This window comes from Callospermophilus lateralis, chromosome 1, assembly GCF_048772815.1.
Source record: "Callospermophilus lateralis isolate mCalLat2 chromosome 1, mCalLat2.hap1, whole genome shotgun sequence".
Classification (NCBI taxonomy): Eukaryota; Metazoa; Chordata; class Mammalia; order Rodentia; family Sciuridae; genus Callospermophilus; species Callospermophilus lateralis.
Window position 1 is genome coordinate 180,751,803 of NC_135305.1, and position 20,667 is coordinate 180,772,469.

The 20,667-nt window shown below is 34.2% G+C and overlaps 1 protein-coding gene across 1 annotated transcript in view; it reads right to left on the reverse strand.

Moving 5' to 3' along the window:
* Dnah12 (dynein axonemal heavy chain 12) overlaps nt 1-20,667 on the reverse strand; it is a 269,851-nt gene that overhangs the window by 205,372 nt on the left and 43,812 nt on the right. Inside the window, exons 12-16 of the mRNA XM_076839530.1 lie at nt 16,779-16,914; nt 9,758-9,883; nt 8,641-8,775; nt 8,030-8,223; nt 4,123-4,366 (exon numbers count right to left, since the gene is read on the reverse strand). Coding sequence (XP_076695645.1) covers nt 4,123-4,366; nt 8,030-8,223; nt 8,641-8,775; nt 9,758-9,883; nt 16,779-16,914 — 835 coding nt within the window. The remainder of the gene's footprint in view (nt 1-4,122; nt 4,367-8,029; nt 8,224-8,640; nt 8,776-9,757; nt 9,884-16,778; nt 16,915-20,667) is intronic.

The window sequence follows — 20,667 nt, forward strand, 5'->3', positions numbered from 1 at the left end:
CAATAGCCAAAAAAATGGAAATGCAAATGTCCATCAATTAATAAATGGATAAACAAGTTGTAGTATACCCACACAATGAAATATTATTAATCAATAGACACGAATAAAGTACTAAAACTTGCTATATGAATATACCCTGCAAACATGCTAAGTGGAAGAAGTAAGTCACAAAGGTCACATATGATTTCATTTTTATAAAATTATAAAATAAACAAATTATAGAGAAAGTGGATTAGTAGCTGCCATGGCCAAGGAGGAGGAAGGAATAGAGAGTAACTGCTAACATTTGTTGGTTTAGTTTTTAGAACAATGAAGATGTTCAACAAGTAGATGACAGTGATGGATGCACAACACTGTGACCTTTTTAAAAACCAGTGACTACATATTTTAAGAAGGTGGATTTTAGGGTATGTGAATTATTTCACAATAAAGCCATTATAAAAAATACTAGCCAATAAAAAAGAAAAACAGGGGCTCAAGATGTGGCTCAAGTGGTAGTACGCTGGCCTGACATGCATGAGGTACTAGGTTCGATCCTTGCACCACATAAAAGAAAATAAAGAGATTGTGTCCACCTAAAACTAAGAAATAAATATTTTTAAAAAAAGAAAAGAGAAAAAAACAGCAAACAACTGGTAAAATTGCAATGATAAGTATGTAACAATTTTTTCAAACATGAAAGCAATCATCAAACCTTACCCTAATTCAATTTTCCTTCTTTCATTGAGTGCTATATAGCACACACTAGGATACTAGTACCAAATTTTTAAATTTTCAACAGCTGTTACCAAAATTTATTTAAAACCTGGGGCAGGGTAGGAAGTAGCGGTTGTCCCTATGATTAAAGACTACTCTATTCAATTCACTGTTTACTATTTACTAAAGGTCACAGACTATACAATTATATGTTTACTTTTGTCTGGCAGAAATGCAAAAAATTTCTGTCAATTATAAAAGATACCTCCAGATGTTATGTTTCATTACCCTATATGACATTACTTGCTTTTGTGTCAATACTAGCAATTTTTATTTAACATTCAGTTATTAAATTATCTATAAATACTTACCTCTTCAAATGCTTTTTAAACTAGCCTTACCAACTTCTAGATTCTCTCAAAATATTAGACACAGCTCATTTTTGCATGAGTTATGTTTCTATTTCATGTAAATAATAATTTAATAAACTTTTAAAATTGGAGGACTATAAGCTAGTAACTTTATTTTTTAGTTGTAGATGGACATAATATCTTTATTTTATTATTTTTATGTGGTGCTGAGGATGAAACCTAGTGCCTCATACATCTGAGGCAAGCGCTCTGCCACTGAGCCACAATTCCAGCCCTATTTTATTTATTTTTATGTGGTGCTGAGGATTATACCTAGTGCTTCACATGTGCTAGGCCAGCACTCTACCACTGAGCTACAACCCCAACTCCATTAGTAAACTTTTTATTTTGCTTGATAAGAACATTAGATTTTTGTTTTTAGTTCAAATTCATTCCCTTTTTATACAATGTCCAAGTGACCCTTACATGATTTGCTATTCAATAAAAGAAAACTTGTTCAAATAAGGTAACATAAGAATTTTCCAGGTAACTATTTATAATCCAGAAGCAATATCAATAAATCCTTAGGAAGTTGATCCATGGACTTTACACTTTTGTCAAGGACCAGTTGCTCTGGATTGAAGATTCCTAGTTCTTCTAATGTTGGTCTAACCCTGGATGACATATGGAGTAGATTTTCTTATGAGCTTTGTCCTTAACAAGCTCTAGGATGTGAACAGCACTAGCAAATCATTCAACCATCTGCATCAATGATTTGGAAGGTTCACTCCCTTTGTATACTTGTAGCTAGTTGTTATAGTCTTTTATATTTATCAAGTATTCTTAAAGGAAGGGACAGATTTCAATGGCTTTAACAGGAAAGAAATAAAAAACAGATTTCATAATAAAATCAAGTTTTCTGGATTCAGCTTTGATTCTGCTTCCAAATATTTTAATTTCTCTTCATTAGTACTTGATGATGAGAATAGTTCTACCAGGAATTTCTTGAATTATTCTTAAGACTCAGTGTCTATTGGTCAACAACTTCTAGAATAAAACCCTTTTTTTTCCTCCTAAGTATTTTTGCAAACACTAAGGATTTTAAATGTATTCATCCTGAAAAAAATAGTTAAAATGTTATTCAAAATTTGGATTATACTGAATTAATGATAGACTGCTTCATTTTGTTTTTGCTATTGTTTGGGTAAGTGGCCCTCCAAAGGCCCATGTGTTTTGTTCCCAGCCTGTAGTGTTATTGGTAGACGATAGAACCTTTAAGATGTAGGGCCTGGTTGAAAGTTAGTCCCTGGCTCATAGTTTGTTCTCTCCCTCTTCCTTCCTCCTTCTCCTCCTCCCTCCACCTTCTCTCCTTCTCCTCTCTTCTTTCTCTCTCTCCCTTCCTCTTCCCTCTCACTGCTTTCCGAACATAAAGTTTGTTCTGCCTGCTTCACCACTGACCCAAAAGCAATGGGGTCAACCAACTATTAACTGAAATCTCTGAAACTATGAACCAAAATAAACCTTAATCGTTTTAAGTTGATTATCTCAGATATTTTGTTATAGTAATGAAAGCTTATAGTTTTATTATAGTAAATTATAAACAGTTGCAAAATCTTCCTGTTTTCCAGCTACTGATTTGATGTCATGTTCAGAAGGCAATATGTCATATAGGTCTGAGCAATCATCTGCCTTTCTTGGGCCAAAGAAACCCTTTTGACAACATGTTGCCTCATCTGGCTTTATATGTATGTTTTCTTCAATCGGCTCCAATGGAACTACTATTCACCACTTAATCAGTCTTTTCTATACACCACCCTTGACAGTGCTAATTCATGATGAGAGACTGGAATATGAAACTGAGACACTAAAATGTCAAACACACAATAAATTTTAATTGAAAATATGAGAGGGGTTGGGCACCAGGGCCCATACCTATAATCCCAGCAGCTTAGGAGGCTTAGGCAGGAGGATTGTAAGTTCAAAAGCAGCCTCATCAACTCACCCAGGTCCTAAGCAACTTAGCAAGACTTGTTTCTAAACAACAACAACAAAATGAAAATAAGGTTGGGATCAAGGACCCTGAGTTCAGTCTCTGGTTTAAAAAAAAAATCCCAAGAGGGGAAAATGTCCCTTCACCACTTCCTCCCAAAAGTGATCCCTCATTTCTCATAATATCCATGTCCAGAATAGAAGACAGGATTGAGTCAGAGCTTAACCAAGAGGTTGATGCAGAAAAGAAACTTTGAAAATCTTACTGTTTTCTGATTATTTATCCTCAATGCCATCCTCAGTGTATTCCTTTGATTACAATTAATAGAGATGCAATCCACTGATCAAAGAAGGTAGGGAAGCTGGGCATGCTGTCTTACACCTGTAATCCCAGTGGCTTGGGAGGCTGAGACAGGAGGATCTCAAGTTCAAAGCCAGCCTCAGCAAGAGTGAGGCACTAAGCAATGCAGTGAGACACTTTCTCTAATAAAAATACAAAATTGGGCTAGGGATGTGGCTCAGTGGTTTAGTGCCCTTGAGTTCAATTCCCAGTACCAACCCTCACCCCCAGCAAAAAAAAAGAAGGTAGAGAAATAGGGCAGGAGAAAGACACTATTAGCTTGTGTTCAAAGTGAGATGAGGCAAAAATAAATGCCTCAAGTATCTATCCTGGAGCCTAAAGAATAATAATAATCAGGTCTCTTTATTTCCTCGTTTCTCTAATATCAATGTCATTCTCTCAAGCCAGCCCTATGGCTGGCTACAGGGATCTCACAACTCATACCTTCACAACTTATAAAGAAAAAGAGGCTCCTTTTCCAGAGTCAGTTCAAAAATTCCAAAGAGAGCTCTGACCCAGTTTGGGTTTCAGGCTTATTCCTGAACCAATTATTATGGCCAGAGAGATGATTAGAATTAATCTTGAGTTACATGACTGCCAAGGATAAGACTGGCTAGATGCTGACCAAACCTATTTTACACATATCTACGCAAAATCAGAGGATGGATTTTATTTATTTTATATAATATGCAACACAAAGTTGAGAAGATATTATAATATTAAATGCCATATTAAATATGTTTATACCTTAAAAACCTTTATCTGCTCCATTACTGTAGAACACATGATGATTGTAGGATTATCTTTTGGTTCTTCTTCAGGTTTCTCTTCTATCAGAGATCGTTTCCTTGCTGCCTTTCTTTTTTCTTGTAATTCTTTCTTTTGCTTCATTTGGAAAAATTTCAATGTCTTAAAAATCTCCCGGGAAAATTCTTCTACATCAGCTTCCATGCTTTCTCCATTGAGGTCCAAAAACCCTCCATCCATCCAGCTGAATTGAAAAAGAAAAAATACTATTAAACTTAGACTTTTGGATTATGAGAAGCCTTACACAGCCTTTAGGGTAGACCCCTCATTTTGGTTTTTTTTTTTTGGGGGGGATGTTGATGGACCTTTATTTTATTCATTTATTTATATGTGGTGCTGAGAATCGAACCCAGTGTGTCACACATGCTGGGCAAGTGCTCTACCACTGAGCCACAAATGCCAGCCTCTAGATCCCTCATTTTTAAAAATTCATTTTTACTGGGGATGGGTTGTAGCTCAGTGGTAGAATACTCGTCCAGCACATGTGAGCACTGAATTCATTCCTCAGCACCACATTAAATACATTCATACATACATAAATGTGTTGTGCCCATGTACAACTAAAACTATTTAAAAAAATTATTTTTTACTGGTACATTATAATTATACATAACAGTGGGATTCAATCTGATATATTTATACATGCACATAGCAAGATTTGGTCTGCTTTATTTCCCATACCTTTACTCCTTCCCTTCTCCTCCCAATTTCCTTTTACTACTCTACTGATCTCTCTTCTATTTTCATGAAGTCCCTTTTCTTTCCCTTTTTCTCTCATGAGAGAATACATACAACATTTGGCTATCTGAGTCTATATCTCACTCAGCATGATATTCTCCAGTTTCAACCATTTTCCTGAAAATGACAATTTCATTTTTCTTTATGGCTAAGTAAAACTCAATTGCATTTATATGTCACATTTTCTTTATGCATCCATCTACTGATAGACACTTAGGCTGGTCCCTTCACACTTGGCCATTGTGAATAATTCTGCTATAAATAGAGATATGCATGTATCACTGTAGTATACTGACTTTAATTTTTTTGGATAAATATCAAGGAGTGGTATAGCTGGCTCATATACTGGTTCCATTTCTAGTCTTTTAAGAAACCTCCATATGGATCTCCATAGCGGTTGTATTTATAATTCCACCAACAGTATACAAGTTCCTTTTCCCCTCACAACCTCACCAATATTTATTATTTGTATTCTTGATGATTGCTCTTCTAAATGGAGACAAAATCTCACTTTGCATTCCTTGATTGCTAAGATGTTGAATATTTTTTTTCACATATTTGTTGGACATTTGTATATCTTCTCTTGAGAAATGTCTGTTGTTTAATTCATTTATGCATTTATTGATTGGGCTTTATATGCATTTTTGTGTATGTTAAGTTTTTTTAATTCTTTATGTATTTTGGATATGAATCCTCTGGCAGAAAAGTAGCTGGCAAAGATTTTCTCCTGATCTGTATGCTCTTTCTTCATATTGTCAATTGCTTCCTTTGCTGTGCAGAAGCCTTTTAACTTGACATACCATTTATTAATTTTTGGTTTTATTTCCTGAGCTTTAGGGATCTTATTGAATAATAAGTTGACGCCTGTATCTATGAGCCAGAGAGTTGATCCCCTCTGGCAATTGCATAGTTTCTTGTCTTATTTACAGGTTTCTGATCCACTTTTAGTTGACTTTTTAAAAAATTTATTTTTTTTAGTTGTAGTTAGACACAATATCTTTATTTTATTTATTCATATGTGATGCTTAGGATCGAACCCAGGGTCCCGCATGTGCTAGGTGGGCGCTCTGCCAGTGAGCCACAACTCCAGCCCTTAGTTGACTTTTATGTAAGGTGAAAGATAGGGATCCAGTTTCATGCCATGTATAAATATTCATTTTTCCTAGTACTATTTGTTAAAAGTCTGTCTTTTTTTCAACATATGTTTTTGACACCTTTGTCAAGGATCAGATGACTGTATCCATGCAGGTTTGTTTCAATATCATCTAGTCTATTCCACTTTCTATATGTCTCTTTTTATGCCAGTGCCATTCAGTTTTCATTATTGTAACTCTGAAGTATAATTTGAAGTTAGGAACAACACCTCTGGCATTGTTCTTTTTTTTTTTTTTTTTTTTTTTTATTCAAAACATTACAAAGATTTCAGAATCACATCGGTTTCTGGCATTGTTCTTATTGTTCTTATTATTCAGAATTGTTTTGGCTATTCTGTAAATTTATTTTTCCATATGAATTTTAGGACTATTTTTATAGGTCTGTGAAAAAAATGTCATTAATATCTTACTGGAGATTACATTGAATCTGTATATAAATTTTCATAATTTTAATTTAAATTTAAATTTAATTTTAATTTTGACTTCAATGACTTTTGGCCATTTTAATAATATTAATTCTGCTTATCCTAGAACACAGGAGATCTTTCCATTTTCTAGTGTCTTCTTCAATTCTTCAGTGTTCTGTAATTTTCACATAGAGGAACTTTACCTCCTTGATTAGATTTATTTCTAGGTTGTTAAATTTTTGGAAGGTATGGGTGAATTGTGTTTTACTAACTTCTTTTTCAGCAGATTTATTATTAGAATATATAAAAGCTATTGATTTTTGTATGTTAACTTTATATCCTGCCACTTTGTTGTATTTATTTAGTAATTCTAACACTCTAGTAGAATTTTTAGGTCTTCTAAATAGGATCATTTCATCTGCAAATTGTGATAATTTGACTTCTTTCTTTCTTATTTGTACCCTTTTCTCGGTGGCAGGGCCCTGGCTGGGGTCCTGGGGTTTGAATTCAGGGGCACTCGACCATTGAGCCACATCCCTAGCCTTATTGTATATGTTATTTAGAAACAGGGTCTCACTAAGTTGATTAGCTTCACTTTTGCTGAGGCTAGCTTTGAACTTGCAATCCTCCTGTCTCAGCCTTCTGAACTGCTGGGATTATAGGCGTGTGCCACCATGCCCAGCTTGTACCCTTTTTTATTTCTTTCTCTTAACTTATTTTTCTGGTTGAAATTTTAAGTACTATATTCAATAGTACCATATTGACTCCTCACTTTTGTAAAAGAAACATCTGAGGGTAAAAGCTGTTATTAGTTTTTCTCAGTCACAGTAATTAACATCATTGAATTATCTCTTAAAAGCTCATTGAGAATGCTAAACATAAAAGAGAAAGTGAACTAATAGCCAAGAGAGAGAAACTGATCTTGGAAGTAGAAAAGGAACCACGCCACATGGAGGAGTTTACAGAATTTGCGGAGTTAGAACGCATGCAACAGGTCTGATTTAATATTTGTGGTAGTAACTGTAATTACTTTTAACTATACTGCATGTGATAAAACATGTATTAGATTACAGATGGGCAACTAACAGTACCCAAATAAAATGCAGATTTTTATCCCACCCATCTAATTTTTTGTGTAAATATAAGTCAAGTTAATTAATTGTAAAATAAAGTGAATTGGGGGTTGGGATTATGGCTGAGCAGTAGAGATCTCACCATGCGAGGCACTGGGTTCAATCCTCAGCACCACACAAAAATAAATAAATAAAATAAAGTCATTGTGTCCAACTACAACTAAAAACTAAATATTAAAAAAATTAAGTAAATTGACTCTGGACAACCCAAATGATACTACAGAAATTATATTGATAAAGTTGGGTGACCCATTAGTATCATTGATACTCTTCCTATATGATACTTGGTTCTCATTAAAATGAACAAATAAATCTTACTTTAAATATTTAGCCAAAAGAAAAAATAAAAACAACTTATATTTTACATATTCTTATACCTCATTTACTTAGTTTTTATTACATTACTAGAAATTACCGTTTTTCAGTTCGTTGCCATTTCAAAACCAAATTAAAAAACTTCTGATAGGGCTCAACATTAACTTTTAATTTATCCAGTTCAGGATATTTTGTCAATTCCCACTTGAAAAGTTCCTCTTCTTTATTAATAAACTGAACTGCTTCTTCAGATTCCTGAATGCGTTTCTGTAGTTGTCTTACATCTGTCACATACTGAAAGCAAATAAAATTTTACCTTAAAAAAATCCCAAGTAGCTCAGTGTAGAGTGCTTGCCTCACATGCACAGGCCCTGGGTTCAATCCCCAGCACCACACACACACAAACACACACACAAATCCATGTTATAAAAATAAGATCATATATTACAAAGCTTATGTCCTTATATTTATATTAAATATTAACTTCACAACATTACTATGATAAAGAACAGAAAATATGGTTACATCTACTCTAAAAATAAAAAATTAAGTCACAAAAAAAGATCATGTACATAGTACTAGTTCTAGGCCTAAAAGTGAAGTAAACATTTGTAATAGTAAGCATATTTTTTCTATAATTTTAAATTTATGTTAGTGTCCTTATTAATCTGTGGGTAAACCACAGCTACTACCACAAATATTAAATCAGACCTGTTGCATGCGTTCTAACTCCGAAAATTCTGTAAACTCCTCCATGTGGCGTGATTCCTTTTCTACTTCCAAGATCAGTTTCTCTCTCTTGGCTATTAGTTCATTTTCTCTTTTATGTTTAGCATTCTCAATGAGCTTTTTAAGAGATAATTCAATGATGTTAATTACTCTAGTACAAAAAAAGTTTTCAAATAAAAAAAACTCCATCAGAGAAAAATAAATAAATAAATATTGTCTATAATGACTGATAAAGAAATGCAAAGAATAAACCACACAGAAAAAAAATATAGCTCTCCAAAGTGAATAGCAATTCTTATTAGTTATTTAACAGAATCTGGGATAATAATAAAAAGCTACCCTTCATTAATAAAGTACATGCCATGTATTGAAAGCAATTAAATATTTTACCTACATTATCACAGGTATTATTTTTTTAATCCAGAAATGAAGAAAATGAAGCATGTCCAAGGTCACAAAATCATAAAAGTCAAAATTTAGATTTGAACCTTGTTTCATCTGATTGAAGCCCATATTTTATTATCTTTAATTTTACTTTTTATTACTATTCCATTTTTACGTCCCAATTTAGTTATGGTGGTGTATATGAAGAATTTTCTAAATTTTGAACTACATTAAGTCTGATATAAAATGCTAAATCCACTAACTCTTATCTCTATGATATTGAGTAATTATTAACTTATGAGTTTCGTTTTTTTCTTATCTATGAAATGGGAGAAACAGGAGCACCTGGGATTTTCAAAAATATTTGATGAGTTAATAAAAGGAAAGCACTAAGTTCAGGGCTTACTATCATCAATTTATATAGTAGTCTGACTTCTTATTAATCTGTGGGTAAAACACAGCTACTACCACAAATATTAAATCAGACCTGTTGCATGCATTTTAGCTCTGCATGCAACCCTCTTTCTTACCAAACCCTGTGAGTTAAATCTAAAAGTGTGTCCTAAGTCTTCAAGGGCATAAATGTGGTCAAAATCAAACTTACATTGAAGCATCCAGTTTTTAAAAATAGGAGGCAAGTAGGTATGAAAATTAAATGTGCACTTATGCTTAAAATGTCAGAATACAAACGTATATACAGAAAAAATATAGTTACCTCATCATTTTCATTAAAGACGGGACTGATTTTTCTAGGCCACATGAGGACAGCTGCATTTAAAGCTAAGTCTTCTTGAGGAAACAGAAAATTATCTAAAAAGTAACTCATTTGACGTCTAGATTCCTACAAAAGAAACTCTAGATATAATATGTCATATAGAAAATTTGAGGCATTATGAGAAAAAAATCCAAACATCTCTAATATTCTTTCAAATTTCAACATGACTCATATTAGTAATTGGTATTTTATGTAATTCTCAAATCACATGGGTATTTTAATAGTCATAGTATTAATTTGGCTTCAGGTCTTGCATTTGTATTTCTATAGTAGCAATAAAGCTTTTCAAGATTTTCACTTGCAGTTGGCAAAATAAGGTACTCTTGGTCCTTCTTGCATATGTCTGAAAAAAATGTTCAAATCCTCACCAACTCTTGAAACATTTTTAAAAGATTTTTGAATTCTTTTTATTTCTAGAATAAAAAATATTTTTAGTCTTTTGTGATAAATATTTTATTATCTTTAATTTTACTTTGCATCTTCAGTAATATTGTCATCTTTTTTGGCTACTTAACATTATAGCAATAGTCCAGAAGGAGTTTGTGGAGAATGGCAAAGGGAAAAAAAAAAAACCAACTTAAAACACAGATTTATCTGGTTAGAGAAGAATACTTTTTATTCCCCTATTCCTTTTTTTTTTTTTTTTGGTACTGGGAATTGAACTCAGGGGCACTCGACCACTAAGCCACCTTCCAGCCCTATTTTTGTATTTTATTTAGAGACAGGGTCTCACTGAGTTGCTTAGTGCCTCACTTTTACTGAGGCTGGCTTTGAATAGTGTTGAATAGCAGTAGATAATAGCAGGCATTCTCATCTTTGTCCCATCTTCAAAGGGAAAACTTTCCAGGTTTCACTATTAAATGTGATATCTACTGTACATTTTCAATAGGTACTTTTATTAAATTCCTGAGTTCCCTTCTGTTGTTGATATGCTATTAGCTTTTTAAAAATTATTATGAGTAGATATTGAATTTCATTTAACACTTAACTTTTGTGTCTATAGAGATGCTCACATGCTCACAGATGTTTTCCTCTTTTACTGTGTTAATATAATGAACTATATGAATTAATTTTTAAAGTTATATCTCCATATGCATTACATATACATGTATATAATATGTAAAATTTAAATTAGCATTTGAATCTGAATTTCAATTCTTAAATATCATAGCACTATAGCACAACATATGGATCGATGAAAGCAATAGGGGCTGGTCGTGGTAGTGCATGCCTATAATCCCAGTGGCTTGGGAGGCTGAGGGAAGAGGATCATGAGTTCAAAGCCAGCCTCAGCAACTTAGCAAGGCCCTAATCAACTTAGTGAGACCCTGTATAAAAAATAAAAAGTACTGGCGATGTGGCTCAATGGTTAAGTATCCCTGGGTTCAAATCCTTGGCACCAAAAAAAAAGAAAAGAAAAGAAATGTGTAATATTTGATAAGGACAGAAATAAGACTATAATTTTTTAAAAGTTACATGATGATAAATACAGACATTCCAGAATAATCTTCAGATAAACTATTAAAATCAAGAAATTAAAAATATATTAAATTTTTTAATAAAATGAAACATTTTAAAGTTATCCTTGAGGGTGATGGATATTAAATTAGCATATAAAATAAATTATATTATAGTCCAATGTATAAAATAAATATCCATGAGTCCACAGTGATATAAATAAATGACTGAATAAATTTAAAAATGGAGGAATACAGACAGATCTCAGACATAGGAGAATTCCAAACAAATTATATAGATATTCCATCTTAAAGGAGGGAGAGGATACTTTCCCACTTCTTAAGTATGGGCTGTACATAGTGATTTTCCAAAGAGTACAAAATAAGCTGGGTCTGATGACGCATGCCTATAATTCTAGTGTGAGTCACTAGAATTATAGGAGGCAGAGGCAGGAGGATCACAAGTTTGAGAACAGACTCATTTGAATGAAAAAATGAAAAACTTTAAAAAGAGTTGGGGATGTAGCTCAGTGGTAAAGCACCCCTGGGTTCAATCTCCAGTACACTCCATAAAAAAGAGACAGAGAACAAAAGAGAATGGGGTAAAAGAGTAGAGAGACTTGACAAACACTAGTTTGACCAAGTACCAAAACCAACATCAACAGAGACAAGTCATGTTAATAATATATGCCCTTGATATGATGACTTTATTCAGTAATCCTCCTCCAAAAAAAATCCCCATACATAAGTCTCATCTTAAGGAAAAACATTAATAGAGGGCACTGTATAAAACACATAACCAGTACTCCTCAAAACTATCAAGTCATCAAAAAGAAACAAACAAAAAGCCGAAGAAACTACTATCAGCCCCAGAAGCCTCTATGGAGAAATGACTAGATACCATGTGGCATCATGGATGAGATGGATTCTGGAACCAAAAAAAAAAAGGACATTAAATTTGAATTAACTTCATCAGCCTCATTTAATAATAATGTGTCAATATTGGTTTATTAATTATAACAAATGTACCATATTAATGTAAGGTGTAAATAATGGGGAAATTAAGTGTGTTCAAGAAGGGGAGCTATTAAGAGAACTCTGTACTATCTAATCAATTTTTCTGTAAATTTAAAACTGTTCTAAAAAAGTCTGTTCCTTATTTTAATAACCTGTGTTTCTCTATTCAAGCAATGAATAGAAGATGAAAAACTTAAAAGACCATCTAAATGTAAAAGATATTAAATACTTGAAATTATCTAACAAAAATTATAAAATTTTTACAGAGAAAACTATAAAAAAGAGATAATAAAGAGGAGATAAATGAATAAAAGGTCTATCATAAATCAGCTTTCATCTTGTAAATATGTCACTTCTCTCCATCACCCATTTAATTACTACATTTCTAATCAAAATGCCAACAGAATTTTCTGGAACATTAAAAGATGATTCTAAAATGTATATGAAACTGTGTGTAGAAGAAGAGGAGCAGTGTGACCCCGGCCCACAGAGGACAAGGAGCAGAGCAATTGCTCAAGCACAGAGGAGGAAGGGAAGGAGAGCAATGATCCCAGCCCAATGCAACAGAAGGAGGAGAGCGACAGTGCTATGGGCCCCCATCTACCAACCACGGCTCTCCCGTCTGCTTCCATCTTGGGACACTGCAGCCACCTCCTTAACCCCCTGGGACAACAGACAGGGCCTGGAGGCAGCAGCGGCCATAGCACTGCACTCCACAGTGCTGTATGTCCAAACAGTCTATCCAATGCCACCTCATCCTGCCCTCTCAGCCCCATCTCCAAAAGTGGTGGCCTCCAATTGGGACATCTCCTCCACCATCTTGGTTTACCTCTACTGCCACCACCATCATCACTAGTTGAGGCAGTTTCCATCTTAAGACAATAGCTAGGGCCTGGAAGCCTAACATCAAGATACCTACAGGTTTGACGCTACTACCACCATCAAGTAGGGACATGCCTGCTTCCATCTAGAGACAACATCCAGGACCTGGAAGACCATCACCAAGGACCCTGCAGGCTTGGTTATACTAGAGGTATCCCTGCTAGACTGTCTTTTAATTCCTCTTGCACTCTTCCTGTGATTTAGTACCTCTATATTCTTACCTTCTGCCTCATAAACCCCACATCCTATACACACACACACACACACACACACTACTCTCTCTTTGTCCACCATCAGAAACTGTAGACCCTTATCTAAACCTACTATTTATATTGTAGACATTAATCAAACACATCATTTCTGTTTATTGCAACAAAACTGTAATTGTCTAAATAGGAGCTATATGGTTTAAGACTGCATATTGTTTGCATTGGGTGCTGTAAATGTGGATCTCCCTCTTAAAGGTAAGGTATCGGTAACCTGCATGGACACTACAAGGTTATAGGATAGAAACTATAATATCTTGGATCTTCACTGTTAGAGAGGAAGACACATGGACTACATGAAAAACCAAGAGAAGGGGCTGGGGGTATGGCTCAGCAGTACAGTGCTTGGCTAGCACATTTGAGGCTCTGGGTTCGATCCTCAGCACCACATGAAAACAAATAAATAAAATAAAGGTATTGTGTCCAACAACAACTAAAAAAAAAAAAAAAAAAAAAAAAACAAGATAAGAAAGTTCCCCAAACAAACCAAGATGCTACAATAATAGAATCCACTGACAGCACAGTAGATGAAATGTCAGAGAAGGCATTCAGAATGTACATAATTAAAATGATCTGCGAAGCAAAGAATGACATAAGAGAGCAAATACAGGCAATAATTGATAAATCCAACAAAGAGATAAGAGAGCAAATATAGGTAGCAAAGGATTACTTCAAGAAAGAGATAAAGATTCTGAAAAAAAAAACAGAAATCCTTAAAATGAAGGAACCAATAAACCAAATAAAAATTCAATAGAAAGCATCACCAACAGATAGGTCACTTGGAAGACAGAACCTCAGGCAATATATAATCATGAAAATAAGTTGACCACACTGTGAAGATGGTAAGAAACCATGAACATAACCTTCAAGAATTGTGGGATAACATGAAAAGACCAAATCTAAGAATTATCGGGATAGAGGAAGGCACAGAGATATAAACCAAAGAAATGCACAAACTCTTCAATGAAATGATATCTGAAAATTTCCCTAAACATGAAGAATGAATTGGAAAATCATTCTTACAAGAGGCTTACAGGACACCAAATGAACAAAATTTCAAGAGATCTATACCAAGGCACATTAAAATGAAAATGCCTAGCATACAGAATAAGGATAGAATATTAAAAACTACAAGAGAAATTTTTAGATTACATATAGTGGGAAAACAATTTGGATCTCAGCAAAGTTTTCAACCCAGACCCTCAAAGCTAGGAGATCCTCCAACAACATATACCAAGATCTGAAAGAATTGATGCCTACCAAGAATCTTATATACAGCAAAATTAAGCTTCAGATTTGATGACAAAATAAAAGTCTTCCATGATAAACAAAAGTTAAAAGAATTTATAAGGGCTAGTGTTGTGGTTCAATGGTAGAGTGCTTGCCTAGCACATGTGAGACACTGGGTTTGATCCTCAGCACCACATAAATAAATAAATAAAAGGTATTGTATCCATCTACAACTAATGTGTGTGTGTGTGTGTGTGTGTGTGTGTGTGATATTTTTTTTACAGAATTTACAACAAGAAAGCCTGCACTACAGAACATTCTTGCAAAATATTCCATGAGGAGGAAATAAAAAACAACAATGAAAATCAGCAAAGGGAAAAACTACACTAAAGGAAAAGCCAAATCAGGTCAAAGCCAAAAATAAATCAAAATGACCAGGAATACAAACCATATTTCAATAATAAATATATATGTTTGAGTAAAGAAGATATAGGCATATGTATTATATATGTGTGTGTGTTTCATATATATAATATATATTTATAAATATATATACTTAAAATATAAATTTATATATATTCATAAATATATATTTATATAAAGAGTGCTCACCTCACATATACAAAGCCCTGGGTTCAATCCCCAGCACCAGAAAAAAAAATGCACAGTTAGATTTAGGAATTGGGGTGGAATTAGAACAGCTTTGAAGTCTTTGTATAATATTTTAAATTAAGCATCTAGAATTATAATTGTGCATTTGGGCTACAGCTGTAGAGATTAAGAATTGTTGATTAATACTAGGAATACCGTTAGAATTATGGTAGTATATGGTAGCAATTTCTATACGAATAAAAATGAATATATATAAATAGAGGTAGATATTTATGCATGTATATATAAACATTTTAGAAAGAATAATAAATTTGTAAATATACAGGAGTGTGTTTAGTATTTTCATATGTGTTACAATTTGGTTTAGAAGATTTGGGTTTCTTGTAGTGATAGGATTATGGTTAACATTAGTCACATATATATACATACAAGTGTATATAATGATATGTGAAAATATATATAGATATTCAAAATAATATTTTTAGTTTATATTTGAAAGCTTTTGTTTAGGGTTAATTCAGAGTTACAAACTAGCATTGTGGTTAGGGTTATAGATTAAAATATATATGTAAATATGACTATAAATACAAATATATAAGCAAAATTATATATAAAAATATATACTTATATGTGCTTTTATCTCTAGTTAGGTTTATGGTAAAGGGAATTGTTAGGTTTTGTGTTAACGATAGGGTAAGCCTGCAGAAATGAACATATATAAACATATATATGAATTTGTATGTGAATTTATAAATATATATCTCAAAATATACAGAAATATTCATGTAAAGTATTATTACTTATTTGTAACAATATTTATGAATCTATATTCCATAATGTATAGGTACATTCATGTAAATTGTTGTAGTTTATATGTATAGAGGTTTCTGTGAGGCATATTGGTAGGTATAGGAATAAGTGTAGAAAAATAGTTAGCATTAGTTTAGGTTTTTAACATTATTATCCAACTACATGAATATTATATAAATCTATATGTAAAAATATACATGGAAATATTTAAATATATACGAATTTTTATATAGCTAATTTTTTGGAGATGGATGTTTACATTGTTGTTTAGATATATTTTATGAATATGTAACTGAATATATATGAAAACTCATGAGTAGGATTTTGTTTAGCATTGGGGTACATATATACATGTTTATAAACATAAAACATATATGGGTATTCAACATAATAATTTTCGTATAAAAGACTGATGGTTATGGGTATGTTAGGTTTAGTTCCAAGTTAAGGACTTGGTTGAGGGTAAGGATGGAATACATATATCAATATATACGTATAAATATAAATATAGAATTAAAATTATATATGAAAGTTTATAAATATATATTATTTTATCTTGACCTGGTTGGTGGAAACATAGATGCTCACTTCGAAAATATTTTTAATTACATTTTACATACTATCAATATGTATATCATATTTCACAATGAAAAAAGATTTTTTTAATATATAAATTACGATTCTTACCTGGATTCTTAAGGCCAACTCTTGAATTCCTATAGTCCGGGCTTTTTCTACATAAGATATGAGATCCATCATCTCTTCTGTTGTTTCAGGGACTTTTAATGCATGATCTTTAATTGCTTCAAACTCACTGCAAATACTGACATGATTCTCTGTGTTACTATTCTTAAGGTAATTAATTTTATGTTCAATAAATGTGTATTATTATGATTAGCATAAAATATGAACTGAATATCCTAAAAATAATTAGTTAATTCATTATCATATAATATTTAAACTTGTCTAATATAACTCAGTATACAAGTCTATAAAATTACGTAATATCTTCATGTGAAATTATGGCATATTTAAATTTTTTTTCTAGTAATCACTTCAACCCTCTTCACTACCAAGATAAACATACCTTCTGTATCAGTGAGTAATAAATTTAAATTTTGCCTCAGTTTCTACTAACTTTGTGAACTTCAGCAAATTTCTAAGAATCGGTTTCCATATTTTATTTAAATTAAGCTATTAATCTTGCTGAATATTGTTGTAATGCAATAAAAAATATAAAGAGAGGCGGAACTGTGACCCACCAGCAGAACAGACCCAAGAACCCGCGGAGTGGCAGAGCCAACCCCGCGCCTGCAAGGTAGGCAGACCTGCAACCCACCGGCAGATCAGGCCCAGCAACCCGCGGAGAGGCACAGCTGCCCCACGCGCCTGCAAGGTAGGCAGAACTGTGACCACCGACAGAACAGGCCCAGCGGCCCACCAGACACATCGCCCCGGTTGGGGGAGGGGCAGAGCCGCCGGGCACCTGCAAGGTAGGTGGACCTGCGACCCACCAGCAGAACAGACCCAGAAATCTGCAGAGCGGCAGAGCCACCCCCTGCGCCTGCAAGGTAGGTGGACCTGCGACCCAACAGCAGGTCAGGCCCAGCAATACTCGGAGGGGCAGAGCTGCCCCCTGCGCCTGCAAGGTAGGTGGACCTGCGACCCACTGGCATAACAGGCCCAGTGGCCCGCCATCGCCCCGGTTGGGGGAGGGGCAGAGCCACCAGCAGCGCCTGCTAGGTAGTCAGACCTGCAACCGACACAGAACAGGCCTAGCGGCCTGTGGAGGGGCAGAGCCGCTCTCCGCGCCTGCAAGGTAGGCGGACCTGCAACCCACCGGCAGAACAGGCCTAGCAGCCTGCAGAGGGTCAGAGCCGCCGCCCGCGCCTGCAAGGTAGGCGGACCTGCGACCACCGAAAGAACAGGCCCAGCGGCCTGCCGGCGTGGTAGGCACATTGCCCCAATTAGAGGAGGGGCAGAGACACCGCCAAAGCCTGCGAGGGAGACTTTGCAACTATACAAGATAAATATATAGGGGGAAAAATCAATAACACAACAGTTTCACCAAGCAGTAAGAAACGCGAACAGTATGAAAAGACAAGGAAAGAAAGGACCACAAGCAATGCAGGTCAACTCAACTTTAGAAGAGGTAATATCTGCAGCAGATGGAATGTCAGATAAAGAATTCAGGATATACATGCTTCAGATGATCTGGAGTCTCAAGGAAGACATTAGACAGCAAAATCAGACAATGAAAGACCACTTCGACCACTTCGACAATGAATTACATAAAAAAATCCAAGAATCAAAAGATCAATTATACGGGGAGATAGAGGTTATAAAAAACAAACAAACAGAAATCCTAGAAATGCAGGAAGCAATAAACCAACTTAAAAACTCAAATGAGAATACTACCAGCAGAGTAGAACACTTAGAAGATAGAACATCAGACAATGAAGACAAAGTATTTCAACTTGAAAAGAACATAGACAGCTCAGCAAGACTTTTAAGAAACCATGATCAGAACATCCAAGAAATATGGGATAACATAAAGAGACCAAACTTAAGAGTCATTGGGATACAGGAAGGTATAGAGGTCCAAACCAAAGGAATGAGCAATCTATTCAATGAAATAATATGAGAAAACTTCCCAGACTTGAAGAATGAGACAGAATCCCAAATCCTAGAAGCCTACAGGACGCTGAATGTGCAAGATCATAAGAGATCCAAATCTAGACACATTATAATGAAGATGCCCAACATACAGAATAAGGTGAGAATTTTAAAAGCTACAAGAGAAAGGAAGCAGATTACATTTAGGGGTAAACCAATCAGGATAACAGCTGATCTTTCAACACAGACTCTGAAATCTAGAAGATCCTGGAATAACATATTTCAAACACTGAAAGAAAATGGGTTCCAACCAAGAATTGTGTATCCAGCGAAATTAAGCTTCAGGATGGAAGATGAAATTAAAACCTTCCACAATAAACAAAAGCTAAAAGAATTTGCAGCTAGAAAACCATCTCTTCAAAACATCCTCGGCAAAATATTACAGCAAGAGGAAATGGAAAATATCAATGAAAACCAACAGTGGGAGGTAGTACAGTAAAGGGGGGGGAAATAATCAAAGAGGAAAACAAACCATGTTTAGTAACATAAATAAACAAATATGGCTGGAAAAACAACCCATATCTCAATAATAACCCTAAATGTTAATGGCTTAAACTCACCAATTAAGAGACACAGGCTAGTAGAATGGATCACAAAACAAGACCCAACAATATGCTGCCTTCAGGAGACGCATTTGATAGGAAAAGACATACATAGACTGAAGGTGAAAGGTTGGGAAAAATCATATCACTCATATGGACTTCGGAAACAAGCAGGAGTGTCCATACTCATATCAAATAAAATAGATTTCAAGCCAAAGTTAATCAAAAGGGATAAAGAGGGACACTACATACTGCTCAAGGGAACCATACACCAACAAGACATAACAATCATAAATATATATGCCCCAAACAATGGTGCAGCTATGTTCATCAAACAAACTCTTCTCAAGTTCAAGAGTCTAATAGACCACCATACAATAATCATGGGAGACTTCAACACACCTCTCTCACCACTGGACAGATCTTCCAAACAAAAGTTGAATAAGGAAACTATAGAACTCAATAACATAATTAATAACCTAGACTTAATCGACATATATAGAATATACAACCCAACATCAAGCAGTTACACTTTTTTCTCAGCAGCACATGGATCCTTCTCAAAAATAGATCATATACTATGTCACAGGGCAACTCTTAGACAATAATACCATGCATCTTATCTGATCATAATGGAATGAAGTTGAAAATCAACGATAAAAGAAGTAAGGAAAAATCATGCATCACTTGGAGAATGAACAATAGGTTGCTGAATGATCAATGGGTTATAAAAGACATCAAGGAGGAATATAAAAAATTCTTAGAGATAAATGAAAACACAGACACAACATATCGGAATCTATGGGACACACTGAAAGCAGTTCTAAGAGGAAAATTCATTGCTTGGAGTTCATTCCTTAAAAAAAGAAAAAACCAACAAATAAATGATCTAATACTTCATCTCAAAATCCTAGAAAAAGAAGAGCAAAACAACAGCAAAAGAAGTAGAAGGCGAGAAATAATTAAAATCAGAGCTGAAATTAATGAAATCGAAACAAAAGAAACAATTGAAAAAATTGACAAAACTAAAAGTTGGTTCTTTGAAAAAATAAATAAAATCAACAGACCCTTAGCCACGCTAATGAAGAGAAGAAGAGAGAGAACTCAAATTACTAGCATACGGGATGAAAAAGGCCATATCACAACAGACACTTCAGAAATACAGAAGATTATCAGAAATTATTTTGAATCCTTATACTCCAATAAAATAGAAGATAGTGAAAGCATCGATAAATTTCTTAAGTCATATGATCTACCCAGATTGAGTCAGGAGGATATTGACAACCTAAACAGACCAATATCAATTGAGGAAATAGAAGAAACCATCAAAAGACTACCAACTAAGAAAAGCCCAGGAC